Source organism: Aquarana catesbeiana, linkage group LG03 (assembly GCF_042186555.1).
Source record: "Aquarana catesbeiana isolate 2022-GZ linkage group LG03, ASM4218655v1, whole genome shotgun sequence".
Taxonomy (NCBI): domain Eukaryota; kingdom Metazoa; phylum Chordata; class Amphibia; order Anura; family Ranidae; genus Aquarana; species Aquarana catesbeiana.
In genome coordinates, this window is record NC_133326.1 from 649319244 (window position 1) to 649340516 (window position 21273).

Here is a 21273-nt window from a genome sequence, read left to right on the forward strand (position 1 = left end):
CGTCAGTCTGCCAAGGTTTTAATGGTCGGGGCCTGATATTCTGTGTAGTAAGAGGAGCAAGAGGGCCCAAAAAGTGAACTGTTGTAGATCGAGGTGGTCAGGACGAGGCAAGACAGGGGTGAGATTTTGTCATGAAGGTGGTCAGTAGAGTAGAAACAGAGTAGAAAAGAGAAGGATTAAAGTGACTAAGGTTTCTGCGGGTAATTGTTTTCTGCTTGGTGGGACTGGTGGTTGGGAGACTAGCACATTGTTAAAGTAATGAGGTTGTGGTCAGAGAGGAAAGGGGGTGTTGGTGAGGTGGTAGGGGGTGCAAAGATTGGAGAAAAAAAGGTCGAGGGTATTGCCAGTAGAGTGAGTGGGGGACTGTGGCCATTGTATTAGGTCAAAGGATGAGGTTGAGTGGAAAAGTTGGGATGCAACTGGGCTGTTAACGTTAGCGGGGATGTTAAAATCGCCAGGGATAATGGTGGGTATTGCAGAGGAGAGAAAATGGGGTAGCCAGGTAGAGAAGTCATCAACGCGTGACACTGGTTCAGGAGGCAGATCACTGTAATCCTTTAAAAGAGAAGGGGTAGACGGGACTTAAAAGGTGCTCAGTGGGGATAGAAGCAAAATTACCAAATGTATTGTCATTCAACTTTAAAAAATGTAAAAAACACAAACAAAATAATGGTGCAAGCCTTGTGAAACTTGTTCTAATATGTTAACAGCTGTGTAAGCTATTAGGATGTCTGTCATATTTCTTTAGCTTTAATGAAAGTGGATGTAAACACGATTCATGAAATTTGAGCTGGGCACATATATCTGCAGTGTTTTTTCTTATCTCTCTTCAAAGCACTGTGTCCCATAGCTTTCTCCTGCACCATTCTTCTGTTATCAGCTGCCTGATAACTTCTGGGTGCTATAAATTAACAGAAAGCTGCTCTCCTTGCAGCACAGCTCTGAAAGTCTCTGCCTATCTGGAGGGGGGGTGCCTTTCCTCCAATCAGCTTTCTCCCAGTGTAATCCAAGACTTCTCTCACAGTGCAGAATGAGGAAGTGAACATTCTAACATGATGTGCACTTTCTAAACCGTATATAAAGATGAAGACAGCAGATACACATGTAAAATTTTATGTAGGGAGATTTGTTTCATCTCTGTGTATCATCGGAGGCTGTGCACTTCACTGGTTATATGTGAGGGTTTACATCTACTTTAAGTTGTGTGTTTTTTGTTTTTTCCCCAAATGCAGTTTTATGGCTACCTGTCACAGCAACAGAACATGATGCAGGACTATGTGAGGACTGGCACCTACCAGCGAGCTATCCTACAGAACCATATGGACTTCAAAGATAAAGTAAATTTCGGAGCACATCATAGCACATGCTCTGGGTGGGATTAGGAATTTTTCTGAATGTCTTTTCTCTCTTCAGGTTGTTTTAGATGTTGGCTGTGGCTCAGGGATCCTGTCCTTCTTTGCAGTTCAGGCTGGAGCTCGCAAGGTCTATGCTGTTGAAGCGAGCACCATGGCACAGCACGCCGAGGTGAGTGGTCATGGCACAGGCCAGATCTTCAGTATAAAAGCTCTGCCTAAAACTGGCCATACACGTCTACAGCCTGTTTTATATAAACTCCTTTAGCAACAGCTTTGTACAGTATTTGAACTTTATATGCAATTGTTTCTGTACTGAATGGATAGTAAGGGAGGCCCTTACCTGGCATCATTCTTCCTAAACCTAAAGGAGATTTTACAGTAAGGTGTGATTGTGTGCTCAACCAATATTGGCGCAAGAGAGGGATCATTCCTGGTAGAGTCTTCATTGCTCCATTGGACAGTTGACAGATCTTCCCCACCTGCATCATTCTCCTGTAACAGGCTCCGTTCCTAGTGTGGCCTTAAGAGGGCATCGGACGGAGCATTTTTCTCCACTCTTGTAGTATTTAAAGTGGAACTAAACTCCATGTACCAACCTTTCCTTTATTTTATCCCTCCCCCTTACACAATTGCTAAACCTTTTTATTCAATTTTTTTTTTTTTTTTTTTCTATTGTACTTTTTATGAGCTGCAATGCAGCACTTCCAGGTTTCCGGTCTAGTCCAGGCCTTGCTGCTTCCTGGGTTTCCTACACCACCACTATGCCAGGATGCAATGGGGGAGCTTTACTAAAGTTGGAGAGAGCAAAATCTGGTGCAGCTCTGCACAGGAACCAATCGGCTTCCATGTTTTATTGTCAAAGCTTAATTGAACAAGCTGAAGTTAGAAGCTGATTGGCCATCATGCACAGCTGCACCAGATTTCTGAGTGCTCCAGTTTTAGTAAATCTGCACCAATGTGTTACTAAGCTTTGTGCGATTGTGTGTGCACATGCACAAGCGTTGCCGGCTGTATAATGGCAATCTGCCAGAAGCTAGCAGCGATTGGGCGCACATGCAGAAATCTCGCCGTGCGTGCGCACATGGGTCCGCCGGTCTGTCTGGTCCTAGATACCAGGAGGACACTAGTGAAGCATATGTGCACATGCCAGAGCTTTTTGAGATGATGGTGCAGAAGTGGGGTAGGGTAGGCTGTTCATTTAGTGTTTGATTCTGCTTTAAGTATAGTAAATACATTTTTTTTTTCTAGCTTTGGGTAGAGCAGGGAAGAGCACTTCTGTCTGGGTTTTTGTTAGGGGGTGCTAACCTAATTGTCCTGTGACAGCTGTCACTAGAAGAAAACCTGATGGGAAATCCAAAAAATTACAGCTCTCTGGAACAGAAGGTGAGGGGAGATCCTCCAGTGGTGACATCTGTTCCAGTGACAGCTGTAAGAAATGGGTAGATTTTCTTGTGATTTTGCCAGTAGGACACAAATTTATTAGATGTGAATTTGGGCAGCAATAAAGGCCTAAATCTATCATTTTTTGTATAATGTGAGGTACAGTTAAACATTTGTCATTTTTTTTTTCAGTATGTTTGCTCATTCAGGACATTTTCGCTCACTTTCTGTCCCTGTGAAGCCCATTTGAGAAGGGCGGTGGTGGCGGTTGTCACAAAGACAGGAAGATAAAAACATTGTCAAGTTCTAACCTTTTCCCATTTTACTAAAATGTCCTTGTCGTAGATATTCCTCCTCACTTTTTTGTCCAGGGATTGATTGTAAACCTCTCCAATTGTAGTGTGGGTTCAGTGATCTGGAACAAGTATGCTTATAAACAGTTCTGAATTTACTGATCTGCAAACTTGTTTATTGATGCCAATGACTTGGCGTTATCATCCTAAGATGTACTAGAAGTTGATCCTAAGATGATGACGCCGAGACAGGACTACAGAACACCTACCCCTCATAAATGTCCTTTGATCTCACTCTTTTTGTGGAAGGAGCAGTCAGCACCCCTGTAAATACAGGGGGATGGGAATTCGGACTACACACTGGACACCATTGTCAGTTTCAGGGAAGATAAGTTTTTTTATTTTTGTCAGTTGTTATAAAATCATAGCTAGTAGCAGGTTAAAGTAAAACATTTTTACATAACCTAAATTACAAAATGTGCGCAGTTATGCAGAAAATCTATTTTAGAGTGATGCCAGAGGTGCCATCATAAAAACCCTGCGTAGCCTTTCAAGTTTGTGGCCCCGGCTGAGTGAAAGGCGGATGTCCCTACAAGGAGCTAACTCAAACCTACAGCAAAAAAGTTTTGAGCAAGTGTATGAAATAACCAAATTGCCAGACTGTTTGGCAAGTTACAAATTTGAAATAACAACAATCTTTTTTTTTTTTTTTTCTTTTCCTTTTTTTTTTTTTTTTTTTTTTGTAAGGCATGCCTTTGCTTTTATGAGGTCCACTAACATTGAGTTGATGTTTCGTCTCTCCCTTCTGTAGTTATTGGTGAAGAGTAACAATCTAACCGATCGAATTGTGGTGATCCCAGGAAAGGTGGAGGAAGTGGCTCTTCCTGAGCAGGTGGATATTATCATTTCTGAGCCTATGGGATACATGCTGTTCAATGAGCGGATGCTGGAGAGTTACTTGCATGCAAAGAAGTTTCTCAAACCCAACGGTAAGGCATAAAAGTTGCTGAACATTGATGTGTCCATGCTGAGAATCACTAAACTGCCTTTGGCTCTGACAAAGAGACACACAAAGGGAGAACAAAGATGAGATAAAAATATTAAATCTTAAAGGCTCAATCCAATACTGAGGTTTCAGCTCTAGGTGAATCCCTGAAGGTTAAAACACCCCCTCTTTTTGTGTCTCTTGGTTATACTTAACTGCTCTGTGTAAAAGTTTTGCCCAGAAAGAGCCCCAATCCTCCCTCCTCTTCTTGGGTCCCCCATCGGCTCTCCTGTCTCCTGCCGAGGGCCCCCACAGAAAACAGCTTGCTGTGGGAGCTCCCGAGCCTCTGCTCTGTGTCATTTCACTCACAGAGCGCGGCTTGGCCCTGCTCCCATTTTCTGTTCATTTGCTCACTGACTGTGATTGACAGTAGCCGGAACCAATGGCTATTGCTGCTGTCTCAGCCAATGCTGAGGGAGAGGCTCCGTGCACATCACTGGATGGGGCTCAGGTAAGTGGGGGGGGGGGGGGGGGGGGTGTAGAGGAGGCTAGGGCGCTGCAGAAAGAACACAGGTGTTTTACCTTCATGCATAGAAGGTAAAAAAACTTGAGCCTACAACCAATTTAAATTAGAAATGGCTGCACATTTGAACAGAGTTAATTTGTGATGATGTCAGATGCACTGTTATTAAAGTCCTACACTTTAATTAAAAAATATATGTAAGACATTCTGGAGCATGTGGGAGGAGCCAAGAAGTTAGGTGCAGGAGGTCTTGCTACTGAGAGAGTGACAAGGAACAGCTGATGTAGGCATTAGCTTCCAGCTAGTAAATGTTACAGTAGATTGTTGTCCTAGCTAAATTTTGAGAATTATGCTTGATCAGGCCAAGCTTTTTATATTTCCAGTTTTGCATTTTCGTGTCTGTCTTCTCTAGGTAACATGTTTCCAACTATTGGAGACGTTCATCTAGCGCCGTTCACAGATGAGCAGCTTTACATGGAACAGTTTACAAAAGCCAACTTCTGGTGAGTTCCTTCGAGGTTGTCCAAGAATTGCAGACCTAAGAGGAAAATGTTGAAGTGTTGCCTTAAAGCAGAACTGTACTCAACCCCCACAGTGCATTTTTTTTACAGTTCTTGTAAAATGACCTTAAATTATACACTCTAAAGTACTTGTACATTCTGAATAAGCATTAAATTGTTTGTTACCCAAAAATAGATCCTGTTCCCTTAAAGCATGCATAACAGCACAGTGCTTGTGCTATGTAATTTGGCACCTTGTATAACCTAAAATACCTGTCTGATTCTGCCCTCCCCCCTTTAACTGACTAAGGTTTATCATGGCTGCTGAGCCCTGACACTGGTCAGTTTACGTGCCTCTGCCATCCGCAGATCTCCCCTCTCTCTCTCCCCCCTGTCAGCTGGAGACACTGCCCGTCCCTCCCCTCCTGCTGCTTTAAAAACTATCTATTCATGCCATTCCCTCTTATATTACAATATGTGTCCCAGTGTCTGATCTATATGACAAAAATGCCAATTTTTACCTTTTATATATCGTAGCGTCTCCCGGCGCTCACATGACCGCTCTAATCTCTCTCCTACCCGACTGACGTCAGCGAGAGTTCTCGGCCCCTCCCACTATAGCTATCAGCCAGGGAGCGTAGAGAGCCAAGGAGTCATGTGAGCACCCAGGGACGTTCTGATATAAGGTAAAAATCGGCATCTTTTTTTATATAGATCAGACACTGGGACACATTGTTATATAACAGAGGGGATGGGACGAATAGATTATAGTGGCTTAACAATCACTTTAAAGACACTTCTGTAGCTCTAGGTATCGTGGAAAAATCTTCAAAGTTCACAATGAAGGCACAGAAATTCAAGTTTTACCCCCCTTCTTCTTTTTTTTTTTTTTTTTTTTTTTTTTTTTTAATTACAGCAGCCTTTCTGTAAACACATAGCAGGTGTAAATTATTTCACAGTACATTCTATTGGAGAAGTCAGTAAGATTGTTTTACTGCTTGTTAAGGATGTTTAAATACTTAATGTCCAAAGTGAATACTTAAGTGTTCACTTTAAATCCCCATGCCTTCTCTGTGGTTACATGATAATCCACGATCTCTATTGGTCTTTTAGTGAGGGGCAGTCTTTTCTCCTGCATAGATATTCACTCTGTCACTCAGCCCAGGATTATATGAAGCGGGTTGAATTTACTAGTCATTCAACCTGGATCAGGGTCAGCGCTGAACTAAGGTGGAGTGAAATGGGGTATAATTCCCCCACCTAGTCTTAAAGGAAACTTTTGAGAGAGCTTGTAGGCTGCAATTGCCCACCTTTCTTTCTGCTATTGCTGGTTGTCTAGCTTCTTTTCTGGTCCAATGGCTTCATTAACGTTTGTAAACTATGAGCTGAATATTTTGCTTCCTTTCTCTGGAATCTATTTGCCAGCTATTTGAAAAATCTGCAAGGGGGTGATTTACCAATGTTGGTAACTCTTATGTTGGACACAGATTACAGTAAAAGACCACCACCAGGTACTCCAGTTTCTCCTTAAAAAAAGACACTGTTGCCCTGTCCATTAAGGACAGTCACAGTGCTCCCCCTCAGCCATGTATACTCTATCTGCACTCAACACCTCAGGGCTGGGCTTCTGGGTATGGAGGAGCAATGACAGTGCTCGGACCTGAATGGCCAGTCCCCTGGCTGGAGCACAGTGCAGTGCAGTGATGTCACCCATTCGGGTATCAACACCAGCCAAAACTGACATTTTAAAGTAAAGCTTCACCCAAAAAGGGAAGCTCCGCTTTAAGCCCCCCCCCTCCTCTTTAGGATTTTTTTTTCTTGCTCTTCCCTTCTTTCTCTCTCTCCTTCCATCTTTCTCACCCTTTCCTTCTTCTAGCTAACACTAACTATCTAGCCCTGTAAAGAAGAAATCCTTATACATACCTTTTTCTGAAGCCGACCCGTCCGTGTCCCATGCTGAGCTGTCAGTTGCGGCTTCGCTGTGGAGGTGGGTGCAGAGGATACGGTCGACAACGGAAGCCCCATAGTAAATCTATGGGTGACGTTGCTCCCTATTCATTTCACAGCCATTGTCGGCTGTGTCCTGTTCAGAGCTTCCGCCGCTGGAGACCAGATCGGCTTCATAAAAGGTATGTATACCCTTCTTTACAGGGCTTGATAGTTTAGAATTAGATCATGGATGTCTTTAGATTCAGGGATTGTTGGGGTGGACTTACACTTTAAGCTCCTTTTTTGTGGCCGGATGTGATCGGCATACAGAATGTTATGCTATATGTTGGCTCTATAAATTTATAGTAAAGAAATCCCATCTGCAAGTGATTCTGCTAAGAGTTCTATCCTTCCCTTTTAGGTACCAGCCCTCTTTCCATGGTGTGGACCTTTCAGCACTTCGAGGAGCTGCTGTGGATGAATATTTTAAGCAACCAGTTGTGGTATGTGGACTGCTATTAGATGCTGTTGTTCAGCTTTCCTCCCATCAGTATTAATCTTTTTTTTTTTTTTTTTTTTTTTTTTTTTTTTTAGGATACCTTTGACATTAGAATACTGATGGCCAAATCTGTGAAATATACAGTGAATTTCCTGGATGCCAAAGAGACTGATTTGCACAGGTACTACATGTCCGCAAAGGAGAGCATAACGGCCAATTAGAAATTGGCTTTCTTTTGTTTGGCTGCTGCAGGATTACTGATTGGTAGCTGTGAGTTCACAACCTTGCCCTCTAAAATGTTTAGTAAAGCATGGATGCTGGCGTTGACATTTTCACCAGAGAAGCTTAGCTGTCATGTTCAACCCTTTTGCTTCATTACGTCTCACTCACCCAGAGCAAGTATGCACTGTAGGGACATCTGCTAACCAATCCACTAGCTGTTTTGCCAGTCAACTAGTCCCCATATCCCTTTCATTACAGGTTTACCTTAGGGACATTAATCACACTGTGAATATATTATGTCTGCTCCTTTGCACTTCAATTATACCTATTCTTTCTCCAACAGAATAGAAATCCCCTTCTCCTTCCACATGCTCCATTCTGGTTTGGTCCATGGCCTGGCCTTCTGGTTTGATGTGGCTTTCATCGGTTCCATGTAAGTTGGAGAGATTACATGCTGTTCAAAGGGTATTTGTTGGGACGATATTGCTCCCTTAGCCCGTTTCACACTGCCGCAGCTTCGACATCCCTGCGTGACTTCATCGTGGCTTGCATATGACTTCTTTAGCAGAAGTCCATGCATGTCGTATTGAAGTCGCAGCAAAAGTAGTGCAGGAACCTTTTTTTCTAAGTCGAAGCGACTTGAGTCGCACCAATTAGAACGGTCCTATTGCCATTCATTGGACACCAGTTGCATGACAATTGTCTGCAGTGTGAACCAGGGCTAATACTGTATAGCTGGATGACCTTGTTACTTGCAAAAAAAAAAGTTTAAAAGATCATACAGGTCCTCAACAAGCAAAAAAGTGTTTTTCTTCATATCTTCTAAGTCTTTGCTCAACTTGGTGAACTTTAACAGGGGTCCAACTCCTCCTGTATTTTACATTTAGTTAATAGCAGCAGGAAGTTTAAGTCAGCCCTTAGGTTCCCACTGTCAGAATACAGTAGCACAGCACATTCATCCACATTGAATGTTAACCACTTCAGCTCTTAAAGATTTTACCCCCTTCATGACCTGGATATTCTGTACTATTCAGCACTGCGTTACGTTAACTAGCGATTGCACGGTCACGCAATGCTGTACCCACAAAAAATATAGATCATTTTTTTCACACAAATAGAGCTTTCTTTTGGTGGCATTTGATAACCATTGGGTTGTTTAGTTTTTGCAATTCTAAACACAAAAAAAAAAATTGAAAAAAAAAAAAATAATTTTTTACCTTCAGCTATAAAACCTATCCAATAAAAAAAATCAAATCAAACTTCGTAAATTTTGGCCAAAATGTACTCTGCTACATTTTTTTGATGGGGGGGGGGGGAGACTCACAATTGGTGTATATTGATTTTGTGTGAAAGTTTTTAGCACCTACAAACTATGATGTGTGTGTATGTATATATGTATAACTTTATAATGGGGCAGCAATATTGCGGTGGACAGTCTGATACTGACTGACACTGGGGGGGGGGGGGAGGGGAGGGGGACGACGACTGACTAACTGCCATTGATATCACCAGTGCCGTTATTACAGTGATCAGTGCTAAAAGTATACACTGTCACTGCACTAATGACACTGGCTGGGAAGGGGTTACCATCTAGGCCGAACAAGGGGTTAAATACCTGCATAACTATGTGTAATGTGTGTAACGTGTGCCGCTTTTTACTAATCTCTCAATTTATCATCCCTGCTCGGGGATGAAAAACTGACAATTCGCTCCCTGTGTACAGAGCCATGTGATGAATTTCAAAACGGAGCTCTAGGCTGTGAATGTATAATAACCGCGGGAGCCAGCCGGGGGGTGCACGCCCTAAACCCGGAAGTAGGCGGCGATGTACCAGTTTGTCCCTTTGCCCAAAACGGCTGCCCTTCCGCAGTACATGGAGTGTGTTAAGTGGTTAATGGGGGAATCTTATTGGGTTTCTTTCCTTCAACCCATGGTTGTAGGAAAGAAATTTTCATAGTGTAAGGCCAGCCTTGCTATGTATTTTGTATGGGCTTACCAAAACAATCTGATCCATTTATATCCAATCAGGTATTTTCTCCTGCTACATAGTTGGAAAATCATGGCAATGAAACATTATGAATTACCAATATACATTGTGCAGGGTTTTCTTAGTGTTTCGAATTTTTTATTTTTTTCAGAATGACTGTATGGCTTTCCACGGCACCCACAGAACCCCTCACTCATTGGTACCAGGTCCGCTGCCTCCTACAGTCCCCCCTCTTCACCAAAGCTGGAGACACATTATCTGGGACAGTCGTGCTTATTGCTAACAAAAGGTGGGAGAAAGTGCAGCAGCCCCGGACCTGCTGAATGATTGTGTTGCCGTCGTCTTCTATTTCTGCTTATTGCATCTCATTCTTTCCTCGCTCTCTCTTTTACAGGCAAAGTTATGATATCAGTATTGTTGCTCAGGTGGATCAGACTGGATCCAAATCTAGTAATCTGCTGGATCTGAAGAACCCGTTCTTTAGGTGGGTATCTCCATTATCAAACTTGTTAGTGTATTAGGTAACGTGTTTTAAGAAGAAGCTTGTAGTGGTATCAAAAGTGCTGACTATGACAGTGGCCATGGAAGGAGATAGCAGATTTATATAATTTGGGTTATAGCAGGGCTTGACAAATTTGCTTTAAATCTAGGAGCCAGCTAAAAAAAAAAAAAAAAAAAAATAGGAGGCAGTTTTTTTTTTTTTGTTTTTTGTTTTTTTTTTTTAACCACTTCAGTACCGGCCACTTTCTCACCCCCTTCCTGTCCAGGCCAATTTTCAGCTTTCAGCGCTGTCACACTTTGAAAGACCATAGCGTGGTCATGCAGCACTTTACCCATTTTGAAATTTTTAACAATTTTTTAAGACAGAGCTTTCTTTTTCACTACTGGGTTTTTTTTTTTTTTTTTTGCTAAATAAACAATAAAAGACCAGACATTAAAAAAACCAAAAAAAAAAAACAAACAACTTTGTTATAAAATGTTGCAAATAGGTAATTTTTCTTCACTATGTGTGGTGATGAGGCTGAACTGTTGGACACTGATGAGGCTGAACTGTTGGACACTGATGAGGCTGAACTGTTGGACACTGATGAGGCTGAACTGTTGGACACTGATGAGGCTGAACTGTTGGACACTGATGAGGCTGAACTGTTGGGCACTGATGAGGCTGAACTGTTGGGCACTGATGAGGCTGCACTGTTGGGCACTGATGAGGCTGCACTGTTGGGCACTGATGAGGCTGCACTGTTGGGCACTGATGAGGCTGCACTGTTGGGCACTGATGAGGCTGCACTGTTGGGCACTGATGAGGCTGCACTGATGAGGCTGCACTGTTGGGCAAGGATTAGGGTTACCACATCATCCCTTTAATCCAGGACACATTACACAGGTTCTGAGGCTGATTTAATGCAGATAAGGCACCAAGTGAGTTTAATTACCACCTCAATTAGCCACAGAACCTGTGTAATTAATATGTGTCCTGGATTAAAGGGATGATGTGACAACGCTAGCACGGTTGAGGCTGCACTGTTGGGGCTTTTTTTTTTTTTTATGATGGTGTGATAGAGGTTAAAAGCACAAACACTGAAAGATCAAATCTCCGAAAAAAACAAATGGGAATACAGTTTTATTTATTTGTACTTTTTCAATGCTTTTGAATAAAGCCCACACGATCTCCATTTTGCTTAGGTTCCCTCCGGACACTGCAGAAGCAGATTTTTGTGTTAACATTTATGTCAGTTATGCCAAGTGGCTGATCATCATGTCTGTCTTCCAGGTACACTGGCACAACGCCGTCCCCTCCTCCTGGTTCACACTACTCCTCTCCCTCTGAGAACATGTGGAACACAGCAGGGGCGTACACCATGAACACAGGGATGGGCATGGGAGGTGAGTGAGGGAGAGTCAGGACCAAACTGGACCTCATGCATTAGTGGGGTGGGGAGAAGTGGGCTCAATGCTCCTGGTAACCAATAAGCTGCTTGCTTTTGATCTGCATGAATGAACTATAAAGGGGATGTTTTGGATGTTTTTATGATGCCAGCTGTCATTAAATCTTTCGAGAACTCCAAGCAAAATTTTAATTTTCCCATGCAGTGGAGTTGTGCCCGCACTGCGTAGGATAACTGCTCGTTTTTGTTTAGGGGATTGCCGAGTGAAGATATAATCCTCTGATCCTCCAAGCGCAAGACTGAATCCCTCCCGCGGTCCTGTGAATGGACTGTTTCTGACATCGTCAGGCCCATAGATCTGCTCAGGATGGGAGGATGGTAGGAACAGTCTGCTTCTGGACATGGGGGAGAGTGGTTTTCCAAAGGATGGGGTAAGTATAACCTTTTGGTGCACCCTTGGACAAAGCGAGCAGTTAACCCATGCAGTGGGGGCAGACTTTTTTTTTTTTTTAAATTGAATTCTGCTTTAACATCTAGACAAGAAGTCATCAAAGCCTAGATTTGCAGACCAAATTTAGAAGCTTTAGTATGTGCTGGTTACAGCCGTTCTTAAGGCAAAACGTTTTTTTTTAACTTAATGCTTTTGCCAAACCTCCCCGTTGAAGTCCAACTTGCACCAATGTAATTGTGCATATTCCACACCTTGTCTATATTACCATCTCACACATTCCTGGATCACTAGGCTCATCTGCAGCGGCTGCCAGCTGGACACCGGATATATCACAGATCAATGCAACTACTCACCAGCACACCATGGATCTTCAATTACTGTCCAAAAGCTTTTATTGCAGAGAGATCACATCACAAAACAAGTGCAGCGTTTTGGAGCCGCGCAGGACCCATTCGTCGGCATGTGCTTGACAAAGGGGTCCTGCGTCGCTCAGAAACATTGCACTTGTTTTGCGATGTGATCTCTCTGCAATAAAAGCTTTTGGACAGTAATTGAAGATCCATGGTGTGCTGGTGAGTAGGTGCATTGACCTATTTTACACCTAGCTGATCCCTGTGGAAGTGGAAAGTTGCTATCGTAGTACCTGCCACTAGTAGCTGTGCTAAACTGCATGGAAAACACAGGGGGTTACCTGCTTTGCACGGGTGCCATTCAGAGAACGCCTTGTTTTTGTTTTGTTTTTTTCTTAATGAATGCAAAGCATTTCCTGATTGGACAAGGTGAAGAGACAATGTGGTAATGCACGATCTCCATCTCATGCAATCAGTGAACACCTTGTATTCAGGAAAAATGCAAGGCGTTCTCTGAATGGCACCAGTGTCAAGGGAGCTGCTTGGCACAGGACCTCAAGACCGTGAGGATCACAATAGTTGCGATGGCTGCTACAGTGATTGGCCAGGTATGGAATATGCATACTTGCATTACCCTCCTCACACAAAGATAAAGAGCAGCAGCGACTGGTCTGTATTACAGACCGGTTTTTATACTTTTAAGTGAAACCTCCTACCTAATAGGAGGCTTTACAAGAGGTCTTCTTTTACTCATCCAGTCATGTCATTTGTGAATTAATCTACTTTGAGCAGAAGTGTGTGTGTGCTTACAGTTTGTGTTTGCTTGCCAGGTATGCCCACGGCGTACGATCTCAGCAGTGTTATAGCTGGAAGCTCAGGCATCAGCCACAGTAACCTCATCCCTCTAGGTGAGCAGTCTGCAGCCTCGTGTTCTGCGTCTCTGCATCCGGGACCCCAAGACCTGACATACGGAACCTCCAGTAATACCATAATCTCCATTCTCTCATAAATGCTTCTTCCCTCTCATTCCCCCAGCCCTTACACTGCTTTAAGCTTGTCAGCCAGCCGTGTATTGTAAAGCTAACCTGCTTATAGAAGAGGGGATGGGCATAAGGTTTAGTTCTAGCGCCCCCTAGAGGCAGTTCATTAACTCCCATATCTGAATCAATTCGACATTGTCACTAATTTTGCCTTTCATAAGAGACTAACCTGATAACTCTGTCACTAAATCTCCATGTGTATAACTAATCCATTAACAGGCCTCCAATATAAACATTTTTATAGTGTGATAAGTGGGTCTTAATTTAAATTGCTGTGCATTAGCCTGGTCACAAAAACTGCTACTTGTCACACTTCTCCTTGTATGTCACTAAAGCCCACTACCACAGAAGGGACTTAACATTTTAACCATATCAATAAATCGCCAGGTCTGTAACCTTGATACCCCACGAAAAGTCTCCAAAGCAAGGGAAAGGAAAGGGGGGGATTGGACTCGCTCGGTACCCTGAACAGATTACACCTGTAACCTTGTCACCAAATGGCTGCGTCTTGGCCGATCCATTAAAAAATATCTACAGGTCAAAGCAGTGTCCTTCCAAAACTAATCTTCAGAAATTATTGGACGCTGGGGGGGTTGGTTAAGCCTGCCATAGACTGTTCAAATATTTGCCAGTTCAGCAGGGACGGGCTGAGATTTGGACCATGTATAAGCATGCTGAATGTACCAAAGTTGATCGATCAACTTGGGTACAACCAGCCTGACGGATTTTGCATGTAATTATTGCTAGCGGATATTATAGCCGCCAGCAGTAATCGCTGTTCTCCCGGCAGGGACAGCTTTTCCCCACTGGGGGAACACAATAGCTCTGTGGCAGGGACTCCCCCATCAATACTGACTGTGTTGATGGGGGAGGGGGGGTCGGGTGATTTTCAGTTGCAGGAAAGAAAATTAATCTGTCTATGGCTGGCTTTATTTCCGCCATTATCGATATTTCAGGGTGTTTCAGGTAGGGTGGTCCCTAAAGCTGCTAAGCTTCCTTCTGCTAGTTTCCATGTCTTGTAGTGAAGTAGTAGCTGGCAGGAGGAACCATGGCACCCAGTCGGGACACCATACCAGACACCCCCAAAAGTATTGAAAAGCGGCGGTGCTTGAAGCTTTAGAAGAAAATAAAGATTTGCCTTCTCACCTGTTGGGGAAGTGAGTGTACTGCGTTTAAACAGTGTGTTTTGTCAAGGAGACAAGGTGGCTTTAACTTTAGGGCAAACGCTTATTCTCCATGCTCCCTAAAAGGCACAAATGACCATAGCAGGGGAAGGGTCTATTAACTCCATTACAGAGATTTGTGTGTGTGCAGTTTCAGAGATTTTAGAAGCCAGCATGAGAAGTAGCCAATCAGTACACACTTGCTAAAAACTAGAATTAGCCATCAAAGTGACGTGTCACTTAAAAAAATAAAAAATGTCTTGTAAATTAATATATGAAGTGACAGTTGCTGTACAGTGCACATCCCCCCCCCCCCCTTCCTTTTTTTTTTTCTTTTTTCAGATGGCAAAGGTGAACTAACCCTCGCCACCTTCTCTGTCCTCCATGGGTGATACTTTCACTGCCCTTTCAGCCCGGTGCAGTGATCCTTGGGTTTGAAAACTGTGCTGTTCTTACTCTTCTTTCCCTAGGAGCAGCAGGACAGGTCAGAGCAGTGAAACTTATTACACACAGGTATATGCAGCAGAGGGTATAGGGCAGGGATATGCAATTAGCAGACCCCCAGCTGTTGCAGAATTACAAGTCCCATGAGGCATAGCAAGGCTCTGACAGCCACAAGCATGACACCCAGAGGCAGAGGCATGATGGGACTTGTAGTTTTGCAGCAGCTGGAGGTCCACTAATTGCATATCCCTGGTATAGGGTGTTCGCCTTTGTTTAATTTTTTATTCCTGAAAAGATGCATTTCCACTTTAAACTTTAAGAAAAGGAAGTCTTTCCTAATGACTGACAACGCAATGTACCCGCTATTACCAGAAAAAGCTTTTCTAGCTCTTAAAAGTAATTATCCTGATCCATGTCTTACTGATTGAGTAACATGTTGCCTTAAGCTGGCCATAGACGGAACAAAATTCAGCCATCCCCGTTTGACAGAAGTCAATCAGAGAAGCTGGAAAACTTCTCAACCAGAAGCTGCTGATTACTGTGTTCTGATAGAGAAGAGGCCAGCTGTCTGAATAAAATCTTCTGGCAGGGAAATCCATCCATCCAATTACATTTTTTTTTTTTTTTTTTTCCCATTCAGCACTCTGGCTGAACAAAAAAAAAATCTAGTTGGTTTTAGTCTTCACAGCCATAAATCATGGTTTTTATTTTCTCTAATTCTGGCCATTGTGAGTAACAAAATTGCAATATTTCAATCACATTGAAAACTAAGGCTCGATTTGCATGAAATGTGAACCGAACTGTCTTTCAAAGGAGCCAGTTCACATATGTCTGGGCCAGTCACAGTCCGTTTTTAACCTCTTCAAGCCCGGCCTATAGACAAAGGCTTTCCCATCCTGACTGGACGTCCTATGACGTCCTGTCAGGGATTGCGGGGCTGCGTAGCGGGTCACCGCCTATGTCCACGGAACACCGCCGATGACTGATCAGAGTACTGGCTTGCTGCCGATACGATGTGACCACCGTAACCAATCACAGCAGGTCCCATGACAGTTGTACACAATAGATGGCTTCCCTTCATGTCATCCATTGTGTACAATTGTGTTGCTAGCTGTGATTGGTCAATTTGATCACATGGTACAGACAGGGCCAATCACAGCCCATCTATACCAGGTGATTAACTTTGACCAGTCACAGCTAATCACAACAAAACAGACTGATTCAGTTTCATTCAGTAAAATGCTTGCTTATAGCAATGTAATTCACTGCTATAAGCAAACCATAATGTGTGTGTAAAAAAAAAAAAAAAAAAAAATCCTGATCACTTCCCAAAAGCAGTACAATGTTACTATGGTAACATTATATTCTGGTCAGAGCGTGTTAAAAAAAATCATGAAAAGTAATGTAAAAAAAATTATACTTTCTTCTTTTCTTTTCTTTTGTACTGCCACCAGTCGGTTTCCCTGGTCACAGCCACACATATTTATATGATGACGCTGTACTGGTGACAGTATGTTAATGTTTTTACCAGAAAATGACAACTTCAAAAATCCCCAAGTCTCTTACCTAAATGCAGTGAACTGTATTTTCCAAAAAGGAGTCATTTTGGGGGCATTTGTACTGTTCTGACATTTTAGGGCCTCAAGAAATGAGATTGTCCATCAGTACATCAGGATTGATCAATTTTCAGTTATATGTTATAGTGTTTGGACTCTATAACTTTCCTACAAACTAAATAATAAACACTAAGTTAGGTTATGTTCACCAAAAAAAGTAGCAGAATACATTTTGAGCATTTATGAAGAGCAAAATTTTATAACAAAAAAAATCAAGTTTTTTTTTTTTTTTGTTTGTTTTTTTTGTTTTTTTTCCAAAATGTTGTCTTTTTTTTTTTTTTTTTTTGTTTAGCAAAAAACAAAAAAAAAACCCAGTGGTGATTAAATACCACCAAAAAGTTATTTGTCAGAACAAAATGATAACTTAGTTTGGGTACAGTGTAGCGTGACCACCTAATTGTTATTTAAAATGTGACAGCGCTGAAAATTGGCCTGGGCAGGAAGGGGGGTAAAAGTGCCCTGTATTGAAGTGGTTAGAGTCCTGTATGTTTTTCAGGCCAGGTATAGGTGTGATTTTAAAGTAAAAATTTGCAACCGAACAGGTGAACAAAACCACACGGGACGCCTTTTAAAAATCGCACTGAAAACTGCAGCAGGACATATGTGAACTGAGCCTAAGCCTTCAGAAACTGTCAATCAACTTTTTGATTCTCCTGCTGTAGGCAGCTGATTTTCTTGTCAGTCAGCCCCAATCCCCCACCCTTCTATATATATCATTGTCGCTTAGTGTGCAGGAAAGGATGTAGCTGGATTTATAAGCCAGTCTTGCACTAGATAAAACAAATGGATTCCTCCATCTATGCTACACGCTGTTGAAGAAGAAATCTCCACTGCTGGATTTTGTATTCAAGCAGCCACAGCTACCCTCAGTTGCATGATTACCCACATCAGTGACTGCATCCAATAGGAGGCAGACACTGTTTAGCCAAAAAATTTTCCACCCAGCTTTATCAAGCTGAGTGGCACCAACAGATTGAATTTTGCCAATTCAGCAGAAATCGGTTGAAAATCTAGCTGGGTTTGGCCAGCAAGCTTTAGAAAGGAAATGGATCACAGACCGCAGTAATTATGGCAACCTCCACCTAATACCGACTTAACACTAGGCATTCATTACCCATTCAAAGAATTCCCTCTAACTAATCCCTGTGTCCACTGACTCATTCATTAACCAATAGGGGATATAACATATTTATACTGTACTAATGCCAGTGATCTTCCAACTTACTGCAAGCATGTAGAGTAGGGTAGTATAGTCTTGTATGCTGGTTTAATTTCTGGAATATTTGTAGGGGAAATAATGGGATCTTCTCTAACATCAGCATTGAGCCTTATTCATCAAAGTGTCTGGAAGAACAGTTTTTAAATTGGCAATTGAAAAATTGGAGAAGATTAGAACCTTTCAGGATTTTACTGGTTTTTTTTTTGCATCCAAATAGGGGAGATTTTTCCTCACTTCCTATCTAGGTGACGGGTGTCATAAGAGGAAAAGGGAATCCTCTATAGCAGTTTTGGTGAACCTTGGCACCTCAGATGTTTTGGAACTACATTTTCCATGATGCTCATGCACACTGCCGTGTACTTTGAGCATCTTGGGAAATGTAGTTCCAAAACATCTGGGGTGCCAAGGTTCTCCATCACTGCTCCCCATCACTTCTATATATAGAAGACAATTTAACATCTGTCAGGAAAAAAAAAATCTGTTGGGACCAAATGAAATTAAAAATCTGGCAGAGGTTCTAACTCTTTTTCACAGTATTCAAAATGGCAAAAAAAATAAAAATCTTGTTTTGGAATTTATTTCCTCCTTGGGCAAGTGCTTTCATGCCACAGCCTTTTTTTTTTGTATATTCTGTGGCCCCAGGGTTACAGCCATTCCTGCAAAAGGCTTAAAGTGGTAGTATACTTCTTTTTAAAAAAAAAAAAAAAGGGCCTTTGCAGGTTAACCAGTTGCCAACCGCCCTATAGGAGTTTTACTGTTACAGGATGGTGGTTGTGTGTGCAGCATCACATGTATGTTTTTTTTATATATAGATATATATATATATCTATATAGATATCTATATAGATATATATATATATATATATATAGATATATATATATATATATAGATATATATATATATATATATATATATATATATATATATATATATATATATATATATAGAGATATATATATATATAGATATATATATATATATAGATATATATATATATAGATATATATATATAGATATATATATATATAGATATATATATAGATATATATATCTGTGTGTGTGTGTATATAAATACAGTGTATGAGATCCCGCACTTCCGGGGAGTGGGCACGACGGCTTGCTCGCGCTGTGATTTATGCACAGTGTGTACTGCCGACTCTATGTCCGCTGGCACCCGCCAATCGTTCGGTACACAGGCAGAACAACAGTCTGCCTATATACACAAGGCAGATCACCGTTCTGTCAGTAAGGAAGGTATAAATCCTGTGTCCCTTCAAAGCAGGGACATGAATCCATGCCTTCCCCTAGTGAAAAGCACCTTGCCCCTGATGACCCCTTCCCAGCCAGTACCATTAGTACAGTGACCGTGCATTTTTTTTTTAGCACTGTATTCGTGTCTCTGGCTCCCAAAAGTGTCCATGTCTAATTTGTCCGCCACAGTATCGCAATCCCGTTAGAAGTCGCTGATCATCGCCATTACTACTAAAAAAAAAAAAAAAAGTTCATTTAAATTCCGTGAATATATCCCATAGTTGGTAGACGCTGTAACTTTTGTGCAAATTAATCCATCATTTTTTGTTTTATAGTGCAAAAAATAAACCGCAGAGGTAATTAAATACCACCAAAAGAAAGCTCTATTTATATGGAAAGGATATAAATATTATTTGGGTACAGTTTCACACGACCACGCAATCGTCAGTTAAAATAATACAGCATTGAAAACATGGCCTGGTCATGAAGGGGGGTAAATCTTCCAGAGCTGAAGTGGTTAATGCTATAATTTGCTAGCGCATTACGACAGACTTATCTCTGTTACCACTGTTGATGCTTTTATCTTCACTTGGTCTTCCTTCTAGGTTTGCGCTCAATGGTCACTTGAATTTGCTGGGTCACAATGTCACTTCCGTGCATGCGTGGATGTTATGATTGCAGCACAGTACTCTATGCATTGGTGGCATACTTGGTGGGCCCTGAATGCAGAGCGCACTGCGCATGCCTAGTGACGTAATTGGCAGGGGCTGATGTGAATATCTCCTAAATGGAATATGTTTAGGTGATATTCCCTGTACCTACAGGTAAGATTATGAGCTTATACTCTAGGTACAAGTTAAAAAAAAAAAAAAAAGTTCACTACCACTTTAAGACGGTCTTCAAAACACGATTACTTAAACACTTAACTAAAGACACTTTATGCATAAGGCCCAGTGTGTTGTGTTTTTTTTTTTTTTGTTTTTTTTTTTTTGTTTTTTTGTTTTTTCTTCCAATAGTAGATTTGGAGGACACATTGCGGTTGATTTGCTAAAGGCAAATCCACTTTGCACTACAAGTGCACTTGAAAGTGCAGTTGCTGTAGATCTGAGGGGGAGATCTGAAATGAGGGGAAATTCTGCTGATTTCTATCATCCAATCATGTGGAAACAAAAATGCTGTTTTTTATTTTGCTTGCATGTGCCCCTCAGGTCTACAGCGACTGCACTTCCAAGTGCACTTGCAGTGCAAAGTGGATTTGCCTTTAGTAAATAACCCCCACTGTTTCATGTCTCTGGCGGGTTGCTTAGCTGAGCCTTTAGGCTGCATTCACACCTGAGCGTTTGAAGGTCGCGCGTTTTTGCTGCGTTTTTTGTTCAGGTCACCAATGTATAAGGCAGGAAAAACGCCTGTAATCTGCCCTAAAGAAGCTCATGTTCTTTTTTTTTTTTGAGCTTAGGGCGTTTTTCAGGCGTTTTGCTGCAGGTGACAAAATTCTCAGATGTGAACAGGTGCCATTGAAATGAACGGGATTTTGCTTGTTGAGCGTTTTTCAGACATTTTTTTCAGGCGTTTTATGAGCTGAAAACGCTCAGGTGTGAATGCAACCTTAAAGTAGGGCGTTGTTCACATGGTTGTGTCTGTGTACACCCACACAATATGCACAGAGGTTTTGCACATCTGCATGCAGGCAGGCTTATTCATGTCCGTCGGGATTCAGTGCCTGTGCGGACACAACTGCTGGTCCCAATTTGACAGTCCTGTGGGTGCGTGTTCCCTAAAAAGACGGTGTGCATTCACGGACACGCACCTGTGTGAATGTCAAATTGAGACCAGAGGCTATCGGTGCATCCCAATAGACATGAATGGGACTGACTGCATGCAGATGCACAGAACTGTCCATGCTGTTTAGACATGGATGGTACAAAGTAGGGTTGTCCCGATACCGATACTAGTATCGGTATCGGCACCGATACCGAGCATTTGCCCAAGTACTTGTACTCGGGCAAATGCTCCCGATGCTTCCCCGATACCTAAAAGTCAGCTGTGATCGGCACATGGGGGAGATACAAGCTTCTCCCCCAGCGGCTTTCAGCTGCTTTAGTGACACAGCGGTGATCGCTCACCGCTGACTGTCACTGCATTATCCTCCATGCCCCCTCCTTTCCTCTGTGCCTCT

The 21273-nt window shown here is 42.2% G+C and overlaps 1 protein-coding gene across 3 annotated transcripts in view; it reads left to right on the forward strand.

Annotated features, from left to right (window-relative positions):
* Positions 1–21273, forward strand: part of CARM1 (coactivator associated arginine methyltransferase 1) — a 59550-nt gene that overhangs the window by 34503 nt on the left and 3774 nt on the right. The window contains exons 4-14 of one of the 3 annotated variants that reach the window (XM_073622606.1): positions 1233–1337; positions 1414–1524; positions 3840–4017; positions 4949–5039; positions 7387–7468; positions 7560–7645; positions 8030–8119; positions 9825–9962; positions 10068–10157; positions 11448–11560; positions 13194–13343. In XM_073622606.1, coding sequence (XP_073478707.1) covers positions 1233–1337; positions 1414–1524; positions 3840–4017; positions 4949–5039; positions 7387–7468; positions 7560–7645; positions 8030–8119; positions 9825–9962; positions 10068–10157; positions 11448–11560; positions 13194–13343 — 1234 coding nt within the window. The remainder of the gene's footprint in view (positions 1–1232; positions 1338–1413; positions 1525–3839; positions 4018–4948; positions 5040–7386; positions 7469–7559; positions 7646–8029; positions 8120–9824; positions 9963–10067; positions 10158–11447; positions 11561–13193; positions 13344–21273) is intronic. The other 2 variants (XM_073622607.1, XR_012243046.1) reach the window with 2 other exon arrangements.